The following is a 16,460-nucleotide window of genomic DNA, read 5'->3' on the forward strand; positions in this document are numbered from 1 at the left end:
CTCAGGGTCGCTGATTGGTCGGTGGGCGTGACTCAGCCTATATAAGCCGCTATCTGCGCGCGGGCCCTCATGTAGAGGGGCAGGGCAATAAATCTGGAAGTTGTGAGCCTGCGCGGCTTTATCTGTACCAGCGGCCGCCCGCGGTACCAGCTGGCGGCGGCTTCTCCCGTCCCAAATCACCTGTTCCCCTGGAGGAGCCTCAGGGCAGGTCGAAGCCACCGGCGGGCTGTGTAGGTAGTCCCGGGGCGGAACGGGCCGCGGTGCCGCTCTAGCCGCGCCTCTATGGTCGGCGCTTCCGGCCGCCGAGCTTCCGGCCGCGCGACTTCCGGTCGCCGCCCGCCGGTGCGAGGTCCCGCCGCCCCCGCAGTCGCCCGCGCCCCCCGGTCCGGTCCGGTCGCCGCCGACCGAGGCCGCCGCGGCCGCAATGGGCGCCTACTTGTCGCAGCCCAACACGGTGAAGAGCTCCGGGGACGGCGCCGGGCTCGGGCCGCGCCCGCTGCACTTCGGGTTCAGCGCCATGCAGGGATGGCGCGTCTCCATGGAGGTGAGGGGGTGAGGCTGGCGGGGCGGCGGCGTCCGCGCCCGGCACTGCTCGGGGCCCTGCGCCCACAGGCCCCGGCGGCGCCGAATGGAGGCCGGGGGTTCTCGGCACCCCCTCCTCCCGAGGCCGGGAGGGGCATTTTTCCTCTCCCGGTGCCGCCTCAGCCTTTCCCGAATTCCACACGGCAGCCGCGTGTCCCGGCTCCTACGGGGAGAGCTCCCCCGTGTCGTGGGGGACACGTGCGGCTGGATAAATCCCTGCGAGAAGTGAGGAGTTCGGGGTAAAAAACGAAGGAAAGGAGCGTTTGGTGCTTGGGGTGAAGCGCTGAATGAAAGCAAGTGGGGAATTCTCAGAGCAATGCTTGGTTTTCTCCCCTGAAATGAAGTGTCGGTGTCTTGCTGTGCTTCCTCTCTGCTTTTATTTATTTATAGGAAAATTTATCAGAAGAATTCTCATGGCTCCTCTCAGTCTCCTGTTGCCGGTCGTGGCTTTGCTGGGCTCGTTGTGAGCAGAGGAGCCACCCCCAGAACCACACCTGGCTGAGGATGCAGGTGTGGCTCGAGCTCCCCCAGTGCAGGAGGCTGCAGGAGCTGCTCTGAAGCTCTTGGTTGGTGCGAGGGCAGTGTGGGGCTGCTGGCCCTACAGCTCTGTGGACACCAGACCCTCTGTGGATACCAGCAATGTGCTGGTTTGCTTTCCCTTCTGGGCAGCCAGTGAACAGCTGAACTCGGGCTGGATTAATCCTGGTCCCTGCGGCCACCCCAGGTGCATCTGTCAGTGTGTGGTTCACAGCCCCTGGCTGCTTTGGAGAGGATGGCCCATTCAGGCTGTCAGAGGTTGAATTTTTGCTGGTGTAGGTTGATAAGCTGTTTTGTCAGACACTCCACCCTGTCTTGGAGTGGGACAGCAACTGTACAGGTGACAAAGCAGTGCCAGAGGTGCTTCCTCCTTTCTGTTTGTGAAACCCCGGCCCTGGTTCTGGGGTGGAAGGGGCAGAGCTGGTGCCTGGTGCTCCTGAGGTTCACTCAGAGTGTCTGGGGAAGGGGCTGACAGCCCCTGAGCTGCTCCTTGTCAGTGACCCACGGAGGGGCAGCTGATGGCCCAGGGACATTGCTGGGGCACTGAGTGTAATCTCAGAGGGGATTAACGTGTGTGTGAGCAGCTCAGTGCAGGCATGGCTCTGGCGTCCCTTTGCACAGGGCTGGGGGGTGTGAGGGAGCCAGGCTGGGTGAGGGAGAGCAGGATGGTGCTGATTTACAGCTCTGGTGTCCCTTTGCTCAGAGCTGGGGGGTGTGAGGGAGCCAGGCTGGGTGAGGGAGAGCAGGATGGTGCTGATTTACAGCTCTGGTGTCCCTTTGCTCAGAGCTGGGGGGTGTGAGGGAGCCAGGGTGGATGAAGGAGAGCAGGATGGTGCTGATTTACAGCTCTGGTGTCCCTTTGCTCAGAGCTGGGGGGTGTGAGGGAGCCAGGCTGGGTGAGGGAGAGCAGGATGGTGCTGATTTACAGCTCTGGTGTCCCTTTGCTCAGAGCTGGGGGGTGTGAGGGAGCCAGGGTGGATGAAGGAGAGCAGGATGGTGCTGATTTACAGCTCTGGTGTCCCTTTGCTCAGAGCTGGGGGGTGTGAGGGAGCCAGGCTGGGTGAGGGAGAGCAGGATGGTGCTGATTTACGGCTCTGGTGGGCTCACTCAGCCCTCCCACTGCCGGGACGTGGCTCTAACTTCACTCTCCTGGGGGCTGTCGCCGGTGCCTTGCAGAGGCTGCAGATGTGGGTTCTGCAGTGCCCAGCATCTCTGGGTTATTCGTGCTGGCAGAGGCAGCACTGAGGCCATCGGTGTGGATGGGATTCAGTGGGATTCAGTTGAGCTATCCCAAGAAACAAGCAGGTGGCAGGATTGCTTCTGAGCCTGATGGGAGAGAGATGTGTGTTTTGCACAGAGCTGAGCAGTCCATTTTCTTGCGTTCTAGCACTCTGTGTTCTGCTCTGTCTTACCTTTTTTTCATTTTCTTCATGTTCAGTTGCACTTTTGCTCTTCTGCAAGGCTTGGAGAAAGTCCTGAGCAAATGTTTGTGCTTAATGCTGTGGTTCTGTGCATGTTGGTGAGGCCAGTCAGAGTGTACACCTGGTAAGACACAGGTATTTTGGGTGTAAAGAGCTTTTTGTCACTTTGTCCTTGGGTTTTTGGAGCCTTCAAGTGAGGCGGGTGTACAGGGCTCTGAAGAAATACTGTCAGTCCAGAGAGGTCACTTTGGGAGTAAGGAAATGTTTGGGACAGAGGAGGAACCCCAAGGATAAGGATACAAAAGAAAGAAAAATTGTGTTAGGTACTAGAAGCAGCAAAGAAAAGAAGTCAGTTTTATGGTCCAGGGGAGTGCTCTGGGATACAGTGGAAGGCACAGGCTGGGGCTTCTCCAAACTCTTTGCTCCTGTTTTGACTGTAACCCCACAGCAAGACACCAACGGCCCCACTCTGCAGCTTCATTCCTCTGCCAGGCTTAGGACAAAAGCCCTTGCTTCAAAAACAGCAAGAGTTTGGTTCAAAATACAGAGATTTGTGAAGTTCCTCTCAGGTTAATTTATTAATTTGCCTCCTCATTTCAGCTGAGTTGGTGTTTGATGTTTCAGGCACAGTTTTTCACCGCTGTTACAGTAACTGCTCAGTGACTGGGGGTGTGAGGGATCCCAAAGGATGGACAGCAGGGATGGACTTTTGGAACCTCTGTGAGCTCTTGAGGCACACAGGGTGACACTCAGTGAGAGGACAGCCGGGGCTGGGGCTGGGCTGGGCGCTGCTCACCGGCAGCACACGGAGCTTTCCTGCTGTGGCAGTGGCAGGGCCTGGCCCTGCCCTGTGTGCAGAGCCAGCAGCTCCCATGCCTGGAGCAGGGCAGAGCGAGCCCCGTGCTCGGTGTAGGCTGAGCCCTGCTGCCCCCGTGTGCCAGCCCTGCCCTCTGCCCTGGGCTGGCTGCAGCAGGGGCAGCACAGACTGCTCTGAGTGCCACTGCTGGGTTTCCTCCCCAGCATCTCTTTAATTGCATCTCTTTAATTGCACTGCAGTTTTGTCACCTGAGACTTATCCCAGTTATTGTGTTGGGGGTTCACTGTCTCACTGGCTTCTGTGAATGCTTAGAAAAGTGAGCACTGAAACGCTGCTTCTGGTTTATCCCTGTTTTCATTTGCTCTCTCCAGTGAGGGCTGGGGAAATCCCCTGCATTGCCATTCAGTCATCACTCATTTTGAACTCGGATGGTCACTTGCCTGTTCAGAGGCTCTTTTCATCCCAGTGCCAGCAGTTCCATTGCACAGAGTGCTGCACAAACCCAGAACCTCGCTGGTCCTGTTTCCTGAGCAAGAAACAAAGTTCTCTTTCTGCCAGAGACTGAAACTCTGGGGAGCGAAGAGACCTTATCCGAGGAGTCATACATAAAAAAGCAGCAGAGCTCAGTGGCTGCTGGGCTGTGATCTGGTTCTGTGTGTGTGGAAAGTCTGGAATGTTGCTGGCAGCATGGACACATCCAGATAGCTGAGACGGCTGTCTTGGAGTAAGCACGGTGTTTTGAGGCAATTGTAGCACACCCAAGAGGAACCACAGAAAAGATCACATTGTTGGACAGGACACGTGTCCTTCCTGACCCCCAGGGTGTGCTGGGTGCTGGGTGAAGGCTGGGTTTGAAGGAATGTCAGGGGTTAGCTGGGCAGGGCTTGGGAGAAAGGTGCAGCCTGGCCATCAGCTCCAGACTCTGTGTTCCAATAGCCAAGGGGGGTTTGCTTGCCCACAGGGGGAGGATTTCAGGCCCTTGGCTGTGAAATCACGGGAGTGCCTCCCTCAGAGCTGGCTGTTCCACAGAGACCCTGTGGAGACAAGGTCTGTGCACTGTACATGGCTTGTGCTGCTGACCTTTGTGCTCTGCCCAGAGGTGGGAATGGAGCTGGGGAAGGGTCTGGAGCAAAAGCCTAATGAGGAGTGGCTGAGGGAGCAGGGGAGGGTTCAGCCTGGAGAAAAGGAGGATCAGGGGGACCTCCTCACTCTGTACAGCTCTGACAGGAGGCTGCAGGTGGGTGGGGGCCATGCTTGTGTCCCAGGAAACAATGGATGGAGAAGAGGAAACAGTCTCAAGCTGTGCCAGGGCAGGTTCAGGTTGACTACTGTGAGCAATTTCTTCATGGAAAGGTTTGTGCAGCCCTGGCACAGGCTGGGCAGGGCTGGAGTCCCTATCCCTGGAGGGGTTTAAAAGCAGTGAGGATGTGGCACTTGGGGCACGGGACAGCGCTTTGGGTTGGCGGTGCTGGGGCAGTGGTTGGGCTCAGTGGTCTCAGAGGGCTTTCCCAACCCAAACAATTTTGTGTTTCTGTGATTTTCCGTGGGTCTAATGCAATCCCTGTCATTCCAGACCTTTGCTCTCTCTTCCAGGATGCCCACAACTGCATTCCTGAGCTGGACAGTGAAACAGCCATGTTCTCTGTCTACGATGGACACGGAGGTAACTGCACCTGCTTTGCTCTGCCCTGCCTTCAGCGTGACCCCTCCGGTCTGTCTGTGCCTGCTGGGGCATCCATCTGCTGTTGGGAATTCTGCTCCTTGAGGGGAAGCATTTTCCTTGACAGATACCATCAGTGGAGGTTCTGAACCTCTGAGGGGTCCTGGAGGGAAGGTCGGGGTTTGATCTGAAATTGAAATCAGATTTGGATTCCATCTTTTATACCTTTTGAGAATGGCTGTTTTGTGGTGGATAAGCTGGGCAGGAGTTTCTTACCACTTTTTCTTCTTTCACAGAAGAAAACGTGGTAAGAAAAATCACCTGAGATGGGCCCTGGGCAGTGAGTTCTAGTGGTTGCCCAAGGAAAGAGTAAAAATCAAACCAGGCAGGTCCATTCCCTGTCAGGGTTCCTTAAACTGGAGACTGCAGCTATTCCATCCTGGGGACATGCTGGAGTCTTCTGGGTGAACTAACTCTTCACAAATTTGCCTAATTGCATTTTAAGAAGACTTCTATGTTTGGTGATTGTTTGTACTGTGGATAGAATCATTATTTGAAAAAGGTAATGGTTAAATCTGCTGCTGATAATTTCACTGCAGTACCCGTGACACAAGGAGTGAGTGAATAATCACTCTGGTAGTACTTTTCACTTATATTATTTTGGATTCCATGTCTCTTTTTCTAGTCAGAAGAGTCCTAGGCTTGTCTCTGCTTGTATGAATATTGCCATTAAATATTATTGCTAATATTATTACAGAGTTTCCTCTGCCAATATAATGGAAGAGCTTAAGATCCTGCTGTTAAGCCTTGAAAATTATTTTAATTTTGATCATCTTGAGTGATCCATCATATTTTACTGACCTCTTTTCCTGCTAATTTATGTAGATATTAAACAACCTAGCTTTTCAAGGAGTTCTCCCAGTGGCCACCCTCCATTCTGAAAACTGCTCCTATTTAACCTCCCTGCTTTTCTTGTGGCAGCTTAATACAGAAAACATTTGATGATTTAATTGAAAACTCTTTGAAAATGTATGTGCAGTAGATGAACTAGGCTGCCTGTTTCTTCCTGTTCTGTAACATTTGCTCTGTAACAGTGTCCAGTTTGTGACTGTCACTGCTGCATATACAGCAAGCAGCTCTTCCAAAGAAGTCATCTCAGTCTGAGGAATGTATTTCATGTCCTGAAGTTATTTTTTTTCCCCAACTTCACCTGAGAGTGTGCAGAGACCCACGTGGAGCAGTCACTGACATCCTGAAGGGTATCTCTGAGAACATGGGGAGGATGGGTTGGTGCTGAGAGAGAGAATGACAAGGAAATGGGATCAGGGATCAGGAGCTGCTCACCTCAGAAACTGTTTGTGTGTGGCAGGCAAAAAATAAAAGTAAGGGAGCATCTACCAAAAATGGGTCAAGACTGAATAGTATCAAACCATCTGTTCTCCTCTGAGCTCAGCGTGTTGGGTTCTCAGCTGCCTCAAGGTCTTACTCCATGTCTTGGGTTTTAGAGAGGCTTTGGACACTCATGACATTCCTGTTAGTGTAAGACATTAAATATTGTGTTTGGGGTTCTTAAATACAATAGGGAAGGTTCAAGATAGACATTAGGGAAAGGCATGGAACAGCAAAGCACTGGCATGAGTTTCTAACTCATATTTTAGATTTCTAGTGTTGAATCTAGAGCTCTTCCTAGACAAACCATATCAGGAAAGATGTGAATATAATTGAATCTGACTTACAAGAACAGCTTTTGCCCATCCCCTGCTATTGTATGATTTTATTGATGCATTAGTTCTTCACTTTGAAGCATTTTCTCAGGTCTCTCCCATGTAAGAGTAAGTTTCTGGGTGGGAACCTTGCTCAGCTTTATTAGCTGGCAGTGCAAAAGCTGAATTTAGCTTCTCTTATATACCTTGCTCATCTCTCAGCCTGAAACTCTCCAGTAAGCTTCCTGCTCCAGATAGGTTGGGAAAAGTTTTTATTACTGTGTTATTTGGAAAAGGGTGAGTTTGGGGTTTTTTTACATATTTACATTTTCCATTTCATTCATCTGTTTTTCTCTTATGTTTCCCTCTCGTGGACAAGCCTTACAGTGTTTGAAAGATGCTGCTGGGCCAGTTTTTTGCCTTCCCCAGCATTTTTTATGTGCTCTGGCCTCCCTGCCCCCAGGTTCTGGAGGATGATATTTGGGCACTCTGCCCCTTGAGTGGGGGCAGGCAGTGTTTGATCAGGCTCTATTCCTGTCTACTTGTGCCTTAGCCTTTCTTTCAATAATGTGTCTTCTCTGACATGTATCTTGCATTGCTCATCTGTCTTGAGGTTTGTTTATCTCTCTTGGCTGTTTGCCTTTTCGCTATTTAAAAGAGTATTATTGCTGTTATTGTTTTAAACTTCTCTCGACTCAGGGTTTCCCACCTTTTACTCTTCCAATCCATTCCCCAGTTCCACGAGAGGTGGGCAGGTGGCTGGGTGTGCTTGGTTGTCCCTGGGTTAAACCACAGCCTTCCTTTCCTGGCACCCACGATGGGGCTGGAAGGGCTGGAGCTGCTGATGGAGGTGTCAGAGGGGAATTGGATCTGTCAGCAGCTGCAGGTCCCAGTGCTGCTTCAGGTGATCCCACGTTTACCTGACCCCCACCACACTTTTCTGTGCTGTACCTGTTGGAGGCTGTTGGGTGCTGCTGTGTGCTGGGCTCTGCAGTGATTCTGGTGTTTGGCTGGGAGATTTGTTATTTGTTATGTTACACTGACCTTGAGCCTTATCTGGCACTGGGCTCTGCACTGAGGCCATCGCTGTCCTTCGGGTTCCACCTCAGGGAGGCAAATCACAATTTCTCACCTTCCTCTAAGAGGTTTTTTTTGAGAAAACAGAATGCACAACCCTCACAGGCAAGACATTTTCCCTAATATCCCATCTGACACTGCCCTCTGTCGATGTGGAGCCATTCCCCCCTGTCCTGTCACTGTAGACCCTTGTCAGAGGTCCTCTCCAGTGCTCCCAGTCTCTGTTCCCTGGATCTGTACATGGAATGCTTTGCAGCTCTGTGTAGCAGCAGCCACTCTGCTGTTTCTGTGCTCTGTCAGTGGCCCCTTGAGCCCTTCTCTGCAGGTACTTTGGAAAAGTCCCTGTCTGTCCTCCCAGATCCCCCCACTTCCCCATTTCCTTTGCTGAACTGGTGGCTGCCTGTGCTCTCCTCTCACTCCCCTCGCTCCCTGTTCCTTCACAGAGCTGCTCCTGCCTGCACAGCTCTGTCATGCCCAGCTGCCCACGCAGTCTGTGTTGGGCTCAGAGGAGGGCAGGGAAGGTGGGATGTGCAGCAGGAGGATCAGGAGCTGTGTGGCTGGTCCATCCTGTGTGAAAACAGTCCTGTGGCCCAAAGGAGAGCAGCCCATGTGGCTCTGGTTGTACCTGCAGCCACAGGAGAGCCCCCAGTGCAGGTGGCCTGGCATGCTGTGCCCAACCACCCACACTGCTCCTTCTTTGTACTGTGACAGGGAATGACTGGGCCAGCACAGCCTCAGGATGTTCCTGGACCCTGCAGGAGGGCCCTCCACCTGCCTGCAGCTTGCCCTGCTCCTCTCCCTCTTTTTGTGCAGTCATTTCTCTTGTTTCTCAGTTTCTGGCTCTAATTTTTCTTCTCTGTGAGGTGTGAGCCACGTTCCTGTGTCCTGCACTGTTCTTTGCTCATGTAAAAACCTCAGTGACTAGTCTGATCTCTTAAACTCACAATGCTTTTTCTTGCCCTGTTCAAGATAAACTACAGAAATTCATCATCCCTCAATGTTTGCTTATCCTTCTCTCTTAATAGCACCTTCAGGATCTAAACAAATCCCTCCCCTTCCCTTGTCCCATACCTGACACCATGACTCACCAAGCTGGGGGAGCTTCTGGCTTTCAAAACTCTCTCAGCTGCTCTAGGATGAGCACGGGAGCTGTCTCTCAGTACTGGTTATCCCCCGTGCTCTCAGCAGTGTCCTGGCTGCTGTTAATCTTGCTGTGCTCCTTCCTGTGCCAAGTGACTGCCCTGTCTCCTGAGAGGTTCATCCCTGTCCCTGGGGTCTCATTGCCATTGGTCTGGGACATTCACTAGAAGGCAGAGCACTTTTTGTGTGCTCACTGTACGTTGGTAATGCTCTAACAGAACAGAGCAAAAGCTTCTCTTCCCTTCTGCTTCCACTGACCTGTGAAGCTGAAGGTTTCCAGGTAGGCTGGACCTAAAGAGTCAGCCTAAACGTCACTGTGGGCCTAAGCTCCCTCAGGGAGTTCACAGCGTTGGCCAGACCTGGTGGTTTGGAGCTCTGAGGTTTGCCAGGGCCATCTGCTGGGAAGGAGTGAGCAGGATCCCCTCAGTGAGCTGCTGTGTCACTGTTCTGTCTGGAGTTCTGGCCTGTGTCCCAGGATTCACCTCAGGAATTCAGTGGCTTAAGAGCAGGGTCTGTCTGGAAGGAACAGCCTCCTTAAATAGCTTCTGCTCTTTTTCAGGAGAGGAAGTTGCCCTGTACTGTGCCAAGTACCTCCCTGAGATCATCAAAGACCAGAAGGCCTACAAGGAAGGCAAATTGCAGAAGGTGAGGAGCCAGCTCTGCCCTGGCAGAGGAAAGCCCTCGTGTCAGTACCCAGCTGGTGTTGGTGGTCCAGAGAGGGGATGGAGTCTCCATCCTTGGAGCTGTGCAGAGCCTGTCTGGGCACAGTCCTGGGCAGCTGGCTCTGGGTGTCCCTGCTGGAGCAGAGCCCCCTGTACGTCCCTGCAGCCGTGCTGGGATTGTTACAGCGTGCAGCTGGAGGGGGCTGGACTGCACAGTGCAGCAGGCAGGCATCCTCCACTCCTGTCTGTGCTCACTGCAGGCCCTGGAAGATGCATTCTTGGCCATTGATGCCAAGCTCACCACGGAGGAGGTGATCAAGGAGCTCTCTCAGATGGCTGGGCGGCCACAGGACGATGAAGATGAGAAGGAGAAAGTTGCTGATGAAGATGATGGTAAGTCAGATGCCACAGAACAGACAAGGCTGCAGCTCCAGGACAGGGATGTAGAGCAGCAGGGTCAAGTCTCCTTGGGCACAAGGTTTTCTGGCCCAATTTCTCAATGAAATTTTGGCTGAGTTGGGCTACTGCCCCTTGGCATTGTCCATGGCTTTGGGCTGGTGCTAGGGGAATCCTTATTCACTTGCCAGCCTAATGCTATGGATAGCAAAACATCCTGTGTCCATTTTCTGTAGAGCTTCCTCCATGGGTTGCAGGGTCCCAGGATATGTCAGGAACTCTGAGCTGGGCTCAGTTGAGGAAGGGAAATGATGTGGTGTGCAGAGCTTAGCTCTCCCTGGCTGGTGGCAGCCACCAGCTGCAGATAGGACTGAGGCAGATCCTGGTCTCTTCAGCAGTTCTTCTTCCACAAAGAAGCCAGTGTTCCACCAGCAGGTGGTTGCCAGCCCAGGAGGTGTTTCCAGGGTGGGATCCTGTGCTGCTCTTGCCGAGTACCTCGTGCCCAGCCTTGGGGCAGATGCCTGATCCTGTCACCTTGAATCTGATCCTGTCACCTTGAACAGCATGTCAGTCTGGAAATGCTCAATTTGCTGTTTCTTTTTCTCCAGCTGACAGGGATGAAGTGGGTGGATGGTGGGTTGGGTTTTCTTTATTTTTGTTCTGTATTTTCAGGAGCATTTGGACTTATCTGTATTTATTCCTTTTGGGATTAAATAGCAAAGCAAACTATATGCAAGGGGGTGTCAGTAGGGAAGCAGTGGTCTTTGGCCCATGGTCATTGGGGAAAGCCATGCCACTTTCTGTCTAGTCCCACTTGGGAGATGGCCAAAGCTGTCCTCTCACCTGTTGTACCTGTCCAAATGACAGCTGGTGGGGATCCCTGGGGTGTTCTCTTGTTCCCAGCTGCAGCATTAATGACCAAACCTGCACATGGAAGTGGAGCATCTGCTTCCCTGCAGTCCCAAGGAGCTTGGGACAGTGAGGCTGTGCCCCAGGCACAGCCTGCTGTGAGTGCTGTCAGTCAGTGGGTCTGGGGCAGGGGGCACTGGCAGCACTGGCAGTGCTGTTCTCAGAGCTGTGGCCTTCTGCCCCCATCCTGCTCACGGGGAGTGTCTGGGAGCTGTGGCAGGGCACAGGGCTGGCTGTGCTCACAGTCAGCGTGGGGAGCTCTGCTGGAGCTCTGCCAGCAGCAGCCTGGGCTGGGGCAGCGCCCCTCAGGACCCGCTGGGGTGGCTGTCCTGCTCTCTCACCCTGTCCTTGTCCCCTCCCTCTTCCGCCTGCAGTGGATAATGAGGAAGCTGCTCTTCTGCATGAAGAAGCCACAATGACCATCGAGGAGCTTCTCACACGTTATGGACAAAACTGCACCAAGAACCTCAAAGCCAAGTCTGTAGCTGCAGCTGGGGATAACGCTGTGGAGGGGACAGGCAAGCAGCATGATGGGGAGTCAAATATGAATGGAGAGGCTGACCCAGGGGAGCTTCCCGACAACAAGGAGAGGAAGAACGGGAAGCCAGATGAAGAAATCACGGGTATTTCCTCCACCTCAGACAAAGCCAGCACTGGAGGCAACAGCCCTGCTCTGCAGAAGCCTGAACTAGGCAAAGGTGACGAGGCCGTCACCTCTTCTACTGGGGAGGCCGGGCCCTCCTGCTCCTCCACGGGAAAGCCCCAGCGCACAACCAAATCCAAATTTTTTGAGGACAGTGAGGATGAGTCAGATGAGGTTGAGGAAGAGGAGGAAGACAGTGAGGTAGGAAACAGCACTGGAACAGAGTAGCCTTCTGGCTGGGCAGAATGCATTGTTTACGGTGGTACTTGAGACAAGCCTCTGGCTCATCCTGGGTGTGTTCCTAGGAGCAGGTGTTTCAGGCTGATCCTTTGAGGCCATCCCGTGGGAGTGTTTGGGATTGTTGAGCTAACCCCGAAGGACACACCCTCATCCTGCAGCGGCCATAGCTGATAGCCCTTGGTCCTGCTGCATGCACCACCCCTCCCTCCAGGCTGCAGTGACACCAGCTGCTCTGGTTGGAGCCACCAGGCGTGGGGGACACGGGGCAGGTCCCCTCACACCCCGGGGGGAGCTGACCCCAGGATGGAGGGACCGGCAGGGGACTGCCCCCAGTGTCCTGTGTGACTCCTGTGGTGTCTGTCCTTTCTTGCAGGAATGTAGTGAGGATGAGGACGGTTACAGCAGTGAAGAGGCAGAGAACGAAGATGATGAAGATGACACCGAAGAAGCGGAGGAGGATGAGGATGAAGAGGAGGAAATGTTGTTACCGGGCATGGAGGGGAAAGAGGAGGTGCACACCCTGGTTTTGTGTTCTGCAGCTTAGTGTGGAGCTGGGGCACTTGGGAGGCTCAGCTGGGGGTGGTTGTGTTCAGATGGGGATGGAACAGCCTGTGCACTCCCCTGGGGCTGAAGGAGCTGCTGACAGCCCGGGTTTGTGCAAAAGCTGAGGGATGGGCCTGGACCTGGATGGCAGGCTGAGACTGAGGAGGCTGATCCTGCTGTTGGCATGAGGTGCTTGGAAAGCAGCGTGGAGGGAGGGCATGGGGCATTACAGGAAGGCTCTGCTGGCACCACCACTCCAGAGCACAGCATGACTCACCCAGGATGGCACAGTCAGGCAGGCCAGCGACCAGGAGGTCACGTAAAAGGGACGTGGCTGCCAGGGTGCCAATTCCCTCTTTGGGGAAGTGTCCTGACTTGAAGTGAGGATGTGCTCAAGCTGAGCTGGGGTTGGAATTGGTGTATTAGAGCAGAGAGTACAGACCTGTGGAACACCAGAGCATCCCGACCCATCACACTCCGTGACACTGGGATGGAGGTGTTGCCCAACCCTGCCCTCTGTGCACACTCCTGGTGTTCCCCCCTTCCCTCAGGCTCTCTCCATTGCTCCACCTGTGCTTGTGGGGTGCAGTGCAGCACCTGGGACGCTGCTGGGGCTGTGCAGCTGGTGCTGGGTCCCTCCCTGACCCGACAGGGGGATGGGGTCTCACCAAGCCGTGTCTGTTGCAGCCCGGCTCCGACAGTGGCACCACGGCGGTGGTGGCGCTGATCCGGGGCCGGCAGCTGATCGTGGCCAACGCCGGCGACTCGCGCTGCGTCGTGTCCGAGGGCGGCAGGGCCGTGGACATGTCCTACGACCATAAGCCTGAGGACGAGGTGGAGCTGGCCAGGATAAAGAATGCTGGGGGCAAGGTCACCATGGACGGCAGGGTGAACGGCGGCCTCAACCTCTCCAGGGCCATCGGTGAGCAGCAGGGGGACACTGGCGGGGCTGGCCTGGGGCACCGGCCTTGGGAGAGCTGCACTGACAGCACTGAGGCTGTGGGACAATTGTTAATGGGATGAGTGAAACCTCTTCAGTGTTTGATGGGAGATTTTGGTCTGATTGGAGAAAATGGCCATGGAACAGCTGGACAGCAGTGGAAGGCACATCTGACACAGCCCAGGCTGTTGTGCCAGCAGCTGGGCTGTCAGAAAGCAGCTCATGTAAACTGTCCCAGAACCAGACTGCTGCCTTTGGAGCAGGACTTTTCCTGCTTGCTGGGTTATTGATGAATCTTGGTGTGTTGCTTCCTGGGGACCTGGCCTCATGGCAGTTTGAGCCCATTTCTTTATCTGAGTATGTACAGAAGGACCCAAACCACTGAAATCATTGTCTTAGTGTAAAGATATAAAAAAACACCTCTAGGATGGAAATAAGGAGTTTATCTAGGGAGACACTGGCATTCCCACCTGCTGTTTTGTGGTGGCCCTGGAAGTCCGTTCATGGGATGATTCCTGGTAAACTGCTAGCCAGAGTTGAAGGCCAGTTTTCTCAGGTGAACTCTGAATTATAAAATGAACCCTGGAGTGGTTTGGGTAGGAAAGGGACCTTAAAGCTCGAACAGTTCCAGTCACAGCCATGGGCAGGGACACCTTCACTAGACCAGGTTGTTCCAGGCCCCATCCAGCGTGGTCTTGAACACTTCCAGGGATGGGGCAGCCACAGCCTCTCCAGAGGTGACGTGCTGTGTGCTGTTGGCCTGGTGTTGTTTGTCCCAGGACGTGGGGAAGGGCACTTGGTTTGGATTAAAAGGAGGCTGAGCTGGCCAAGAGTCCTCTTCCCTGGGCTTGCCAGAGCTCACACCTGGAAGCTGCGATGGTTCTGCTGCTGGCCCACAGCCTGGTCCCAGGTTATGGAGCACTCGCTGATCCCACTGGGAACGCCCTGTGGCAGGGCAGTGCTGCCCACTGCCCGTGGCAGGCAGCACTGGCTGTGCCCAGACATCTCCCTCCCCACAGGGGATCACTTCTACAAGCGGAACAAGAACCTCCCTCCCGAGGAGCAGATGATCTCTGCCCTGCCTGACATCAAAGTGCTGACAATAAACGACGACCACGACTTCATGGTCATCGCCTGTGATGGGATCTGGTGAGTGGTGAGGAGCTCCCCCAGAGGCTGGGCCTGAGCAAGGCCCGTTGGACGCTGTGCACCCTCTGCCTGCCGTCCTGACCTCTCTGCTCTGCAGGAACGTGATGAGCAGCCAGGAAGTGGTGGATTTCATCCAGTCCAAGATCACCCAGAAGGATGAGAACGGAGTCCTGCGGCCGCTCTCCTCCATTGTGGAAGAGGTGAGAGCAGGAGCTGCTCCTGCAGCGTGGTGTTCTGTGTCCCAGCTCCTCCTGCAGCGTGGTGTTCTGTGTCCCAGCCCGGTGCCTGCTCTGCCCTCCCGCTCCCTCAGAGGGGTTCCCTGGGCACTCCAGGCACTGTTTGACCCTAGGGCTGCTGCCCAGCCTAAGGAGTTTCTGCTGCATTCAGAAACCTGGGGCTGCCGAGGCCAGCTCTGCTCCTTGTCTGGTGGGAGCAGCATTTGACTGCTGCTGCACAGGCCTGGCCTGGCAGCCCCTGGGCGTCTGTCGGGTGCTGGAATGGGCCCGGTGCCTGGGGGTGCTCCCAGTGTCTCTTTCCTCCCTGCTGACCTGCCCTGTCCCTCCCCAGCTGCTGGATCAGTGCTTGGCTCCGGACACCTCAGGGGACGGCACCGGCTGCGATAACATGACCTGCATCATCATCAGCTTCAAACCCCGCAACACACACGCCCCTGCCGAGAGTGGGAAGAGGAAACTGGGGGAGGCAGCAGCACCAGCAGAGGAGAACGGTGGGGACAGCACCAAGAAGGTCAAACTCGAGTAGCAGGGCCCACCTGGGGACTGGGCTGTGCTCAGCAGACTCTCGTTTCTTACCCATGCTGAACTCAAGACTGCAGGTCTTGTCCTTTTTTTAGCCTTAGCAGAGGCCTTGTTTGTCCGTGTCCTGGGGGGTGGGCGGGTGTGGTTAGCGAGGGCGTGTTCATCCGTAACCATTCCAGAGGGAGCCCGCGCCAGAGCCCGCGCTCAGGACGAGCAGGAGGATGTCCCCCCATTGTCTCCATGTGGTTGTTGCCATTTCTGTGCCTGTGAATTTCTGTTTGGAGGGAAGAACTTTTTCACTGTTGAGGTTTTTTTAATCTGCACCCAATTATTTAAGGCCCTTTCTGTTTTTATTTGTGAAACAATCTGGCGGTGGTGCTGCAGCCACGCCGTGTTCAGTTGTACACTTTCAATCAATACTTTTTTCAAACTAAAAGACCAGAAAATACAGGTGTGGTCTTGGTCCTTGGTTCTTTCCTGGAGGGGGAGGTGAGGTGGGGAGGAGAACATTTGTCCCTGTGGTCTTGGGTCACTGCAGGGTTTTGGCCTGCGGCTCCCAGTTGCCCCAGGATGGTTCTTCTGAGGAGTCTCACAGAGTGAGAATGAGCCTCTGGAGAAAGTCTGTGACTGCTCAAGGGACAGGGGTACCAGTCATGCCCCTGAGCTCACCTGCCTGTAGCACCCCTGGAGCTGCACCTTCTGTCAGGGTGTGTCAGGAGGCAGCTCCTCCCTGATGCACAGCTTGGACAAGGGGTGTCAATACCTGTGGCTGTAAAACACTGACGGGAGGTTGGGCTGTGCAGGTGAGCTCTCCCTGTGCAGCAGAAAGCGCTCATGCACAACACTGGAAAAGAAGAGCACTCTGTGCTGATCCATTATTTCTTTTCTTTTCACACACAACTGACCCCTTTTATGTCCATTTCCTGCACTTGTTCTTTTCCCCCAGTCCCTCCTTCCCCCACAGCCTGGAGCTGCCCCCCTGCCCCAGGAGTCCATGGGAGCCACAGGCTCTGTGGGCAGCAGACCCCATTGCCCCCCAGACCTCAGGCACCCTGTCTGACCATCCTGGGGCCCTGTGATAGCCAGGCCAGAGCTGCCTCTGGCTCTGCAGAGGTGCCTGGGACCTGTCCCTGCACAGCCTTGGGAATCCTGTGCTCCTTTATGTTCCTGGTGAGCTGCCATCCCTGATCCTGCCAGGCAGCCGCAGCAGAACCCCTGCATCTGTTCCCTGAGCAGCTGCAGCTCTGAGGGGCTTTGCTGGGGCACAGGACCCACCACAGAGC

At 54.6% G+C, this 16,460-nt stretch overlaps 1 protein-coding gene across 1 annotated transcript; it reads left to right on the top strand.

The window, feature by feature from the left end:
* The first annotated feature begins 264 nt into the window (after positions 1 to 264).
* On the top strand, positions 265 to 15,627 carry PPM1G (protein phosphatase, Mg2+/Mn2+ dependent 1G). Its single transcript, XM_063421855.1, has 10 exons — positions 265 to 544; positions 4,951 to 5,020; positions 9,497 to 9,582; positions 9,860 to 9,992; positions 11,279 to 11,748; positions 12,161 to 12,298; positions 13,018 to 13,252; positions 14,290 to 14,419; positions 14,517 to 14,619; positions 14,987 to 15,627. The coding sequence occupies exons 1-10, from the start codon at positions 425 to 427 to the stop codon at positions 15,179 to 15,181; spliced, it is 1,680 nt and encodes a 559-aa protein (XP_063277925.1). The 5' UTR covers positions 265 to 424; the 3' UTR covers positions 15,182 to 15,627.
* The last annotated feature ends 833 nt before the right edge of the window (positions 15,628 to 16,460 follow it).

This window comes from Prinia subflava, chromosome 2, assembly GCF_021018805.1.
Source record: "Prinia subflava isolate CZ2003 ecotype Zambia chromosome 2, Cam_Psub_1.2, whole genome shotgun sequence".
NCBI lineage: Eukaryota > Metazoa > Chordata > Aves > Passeriformes > Cisticolidae > Prinia > Prinia subflava.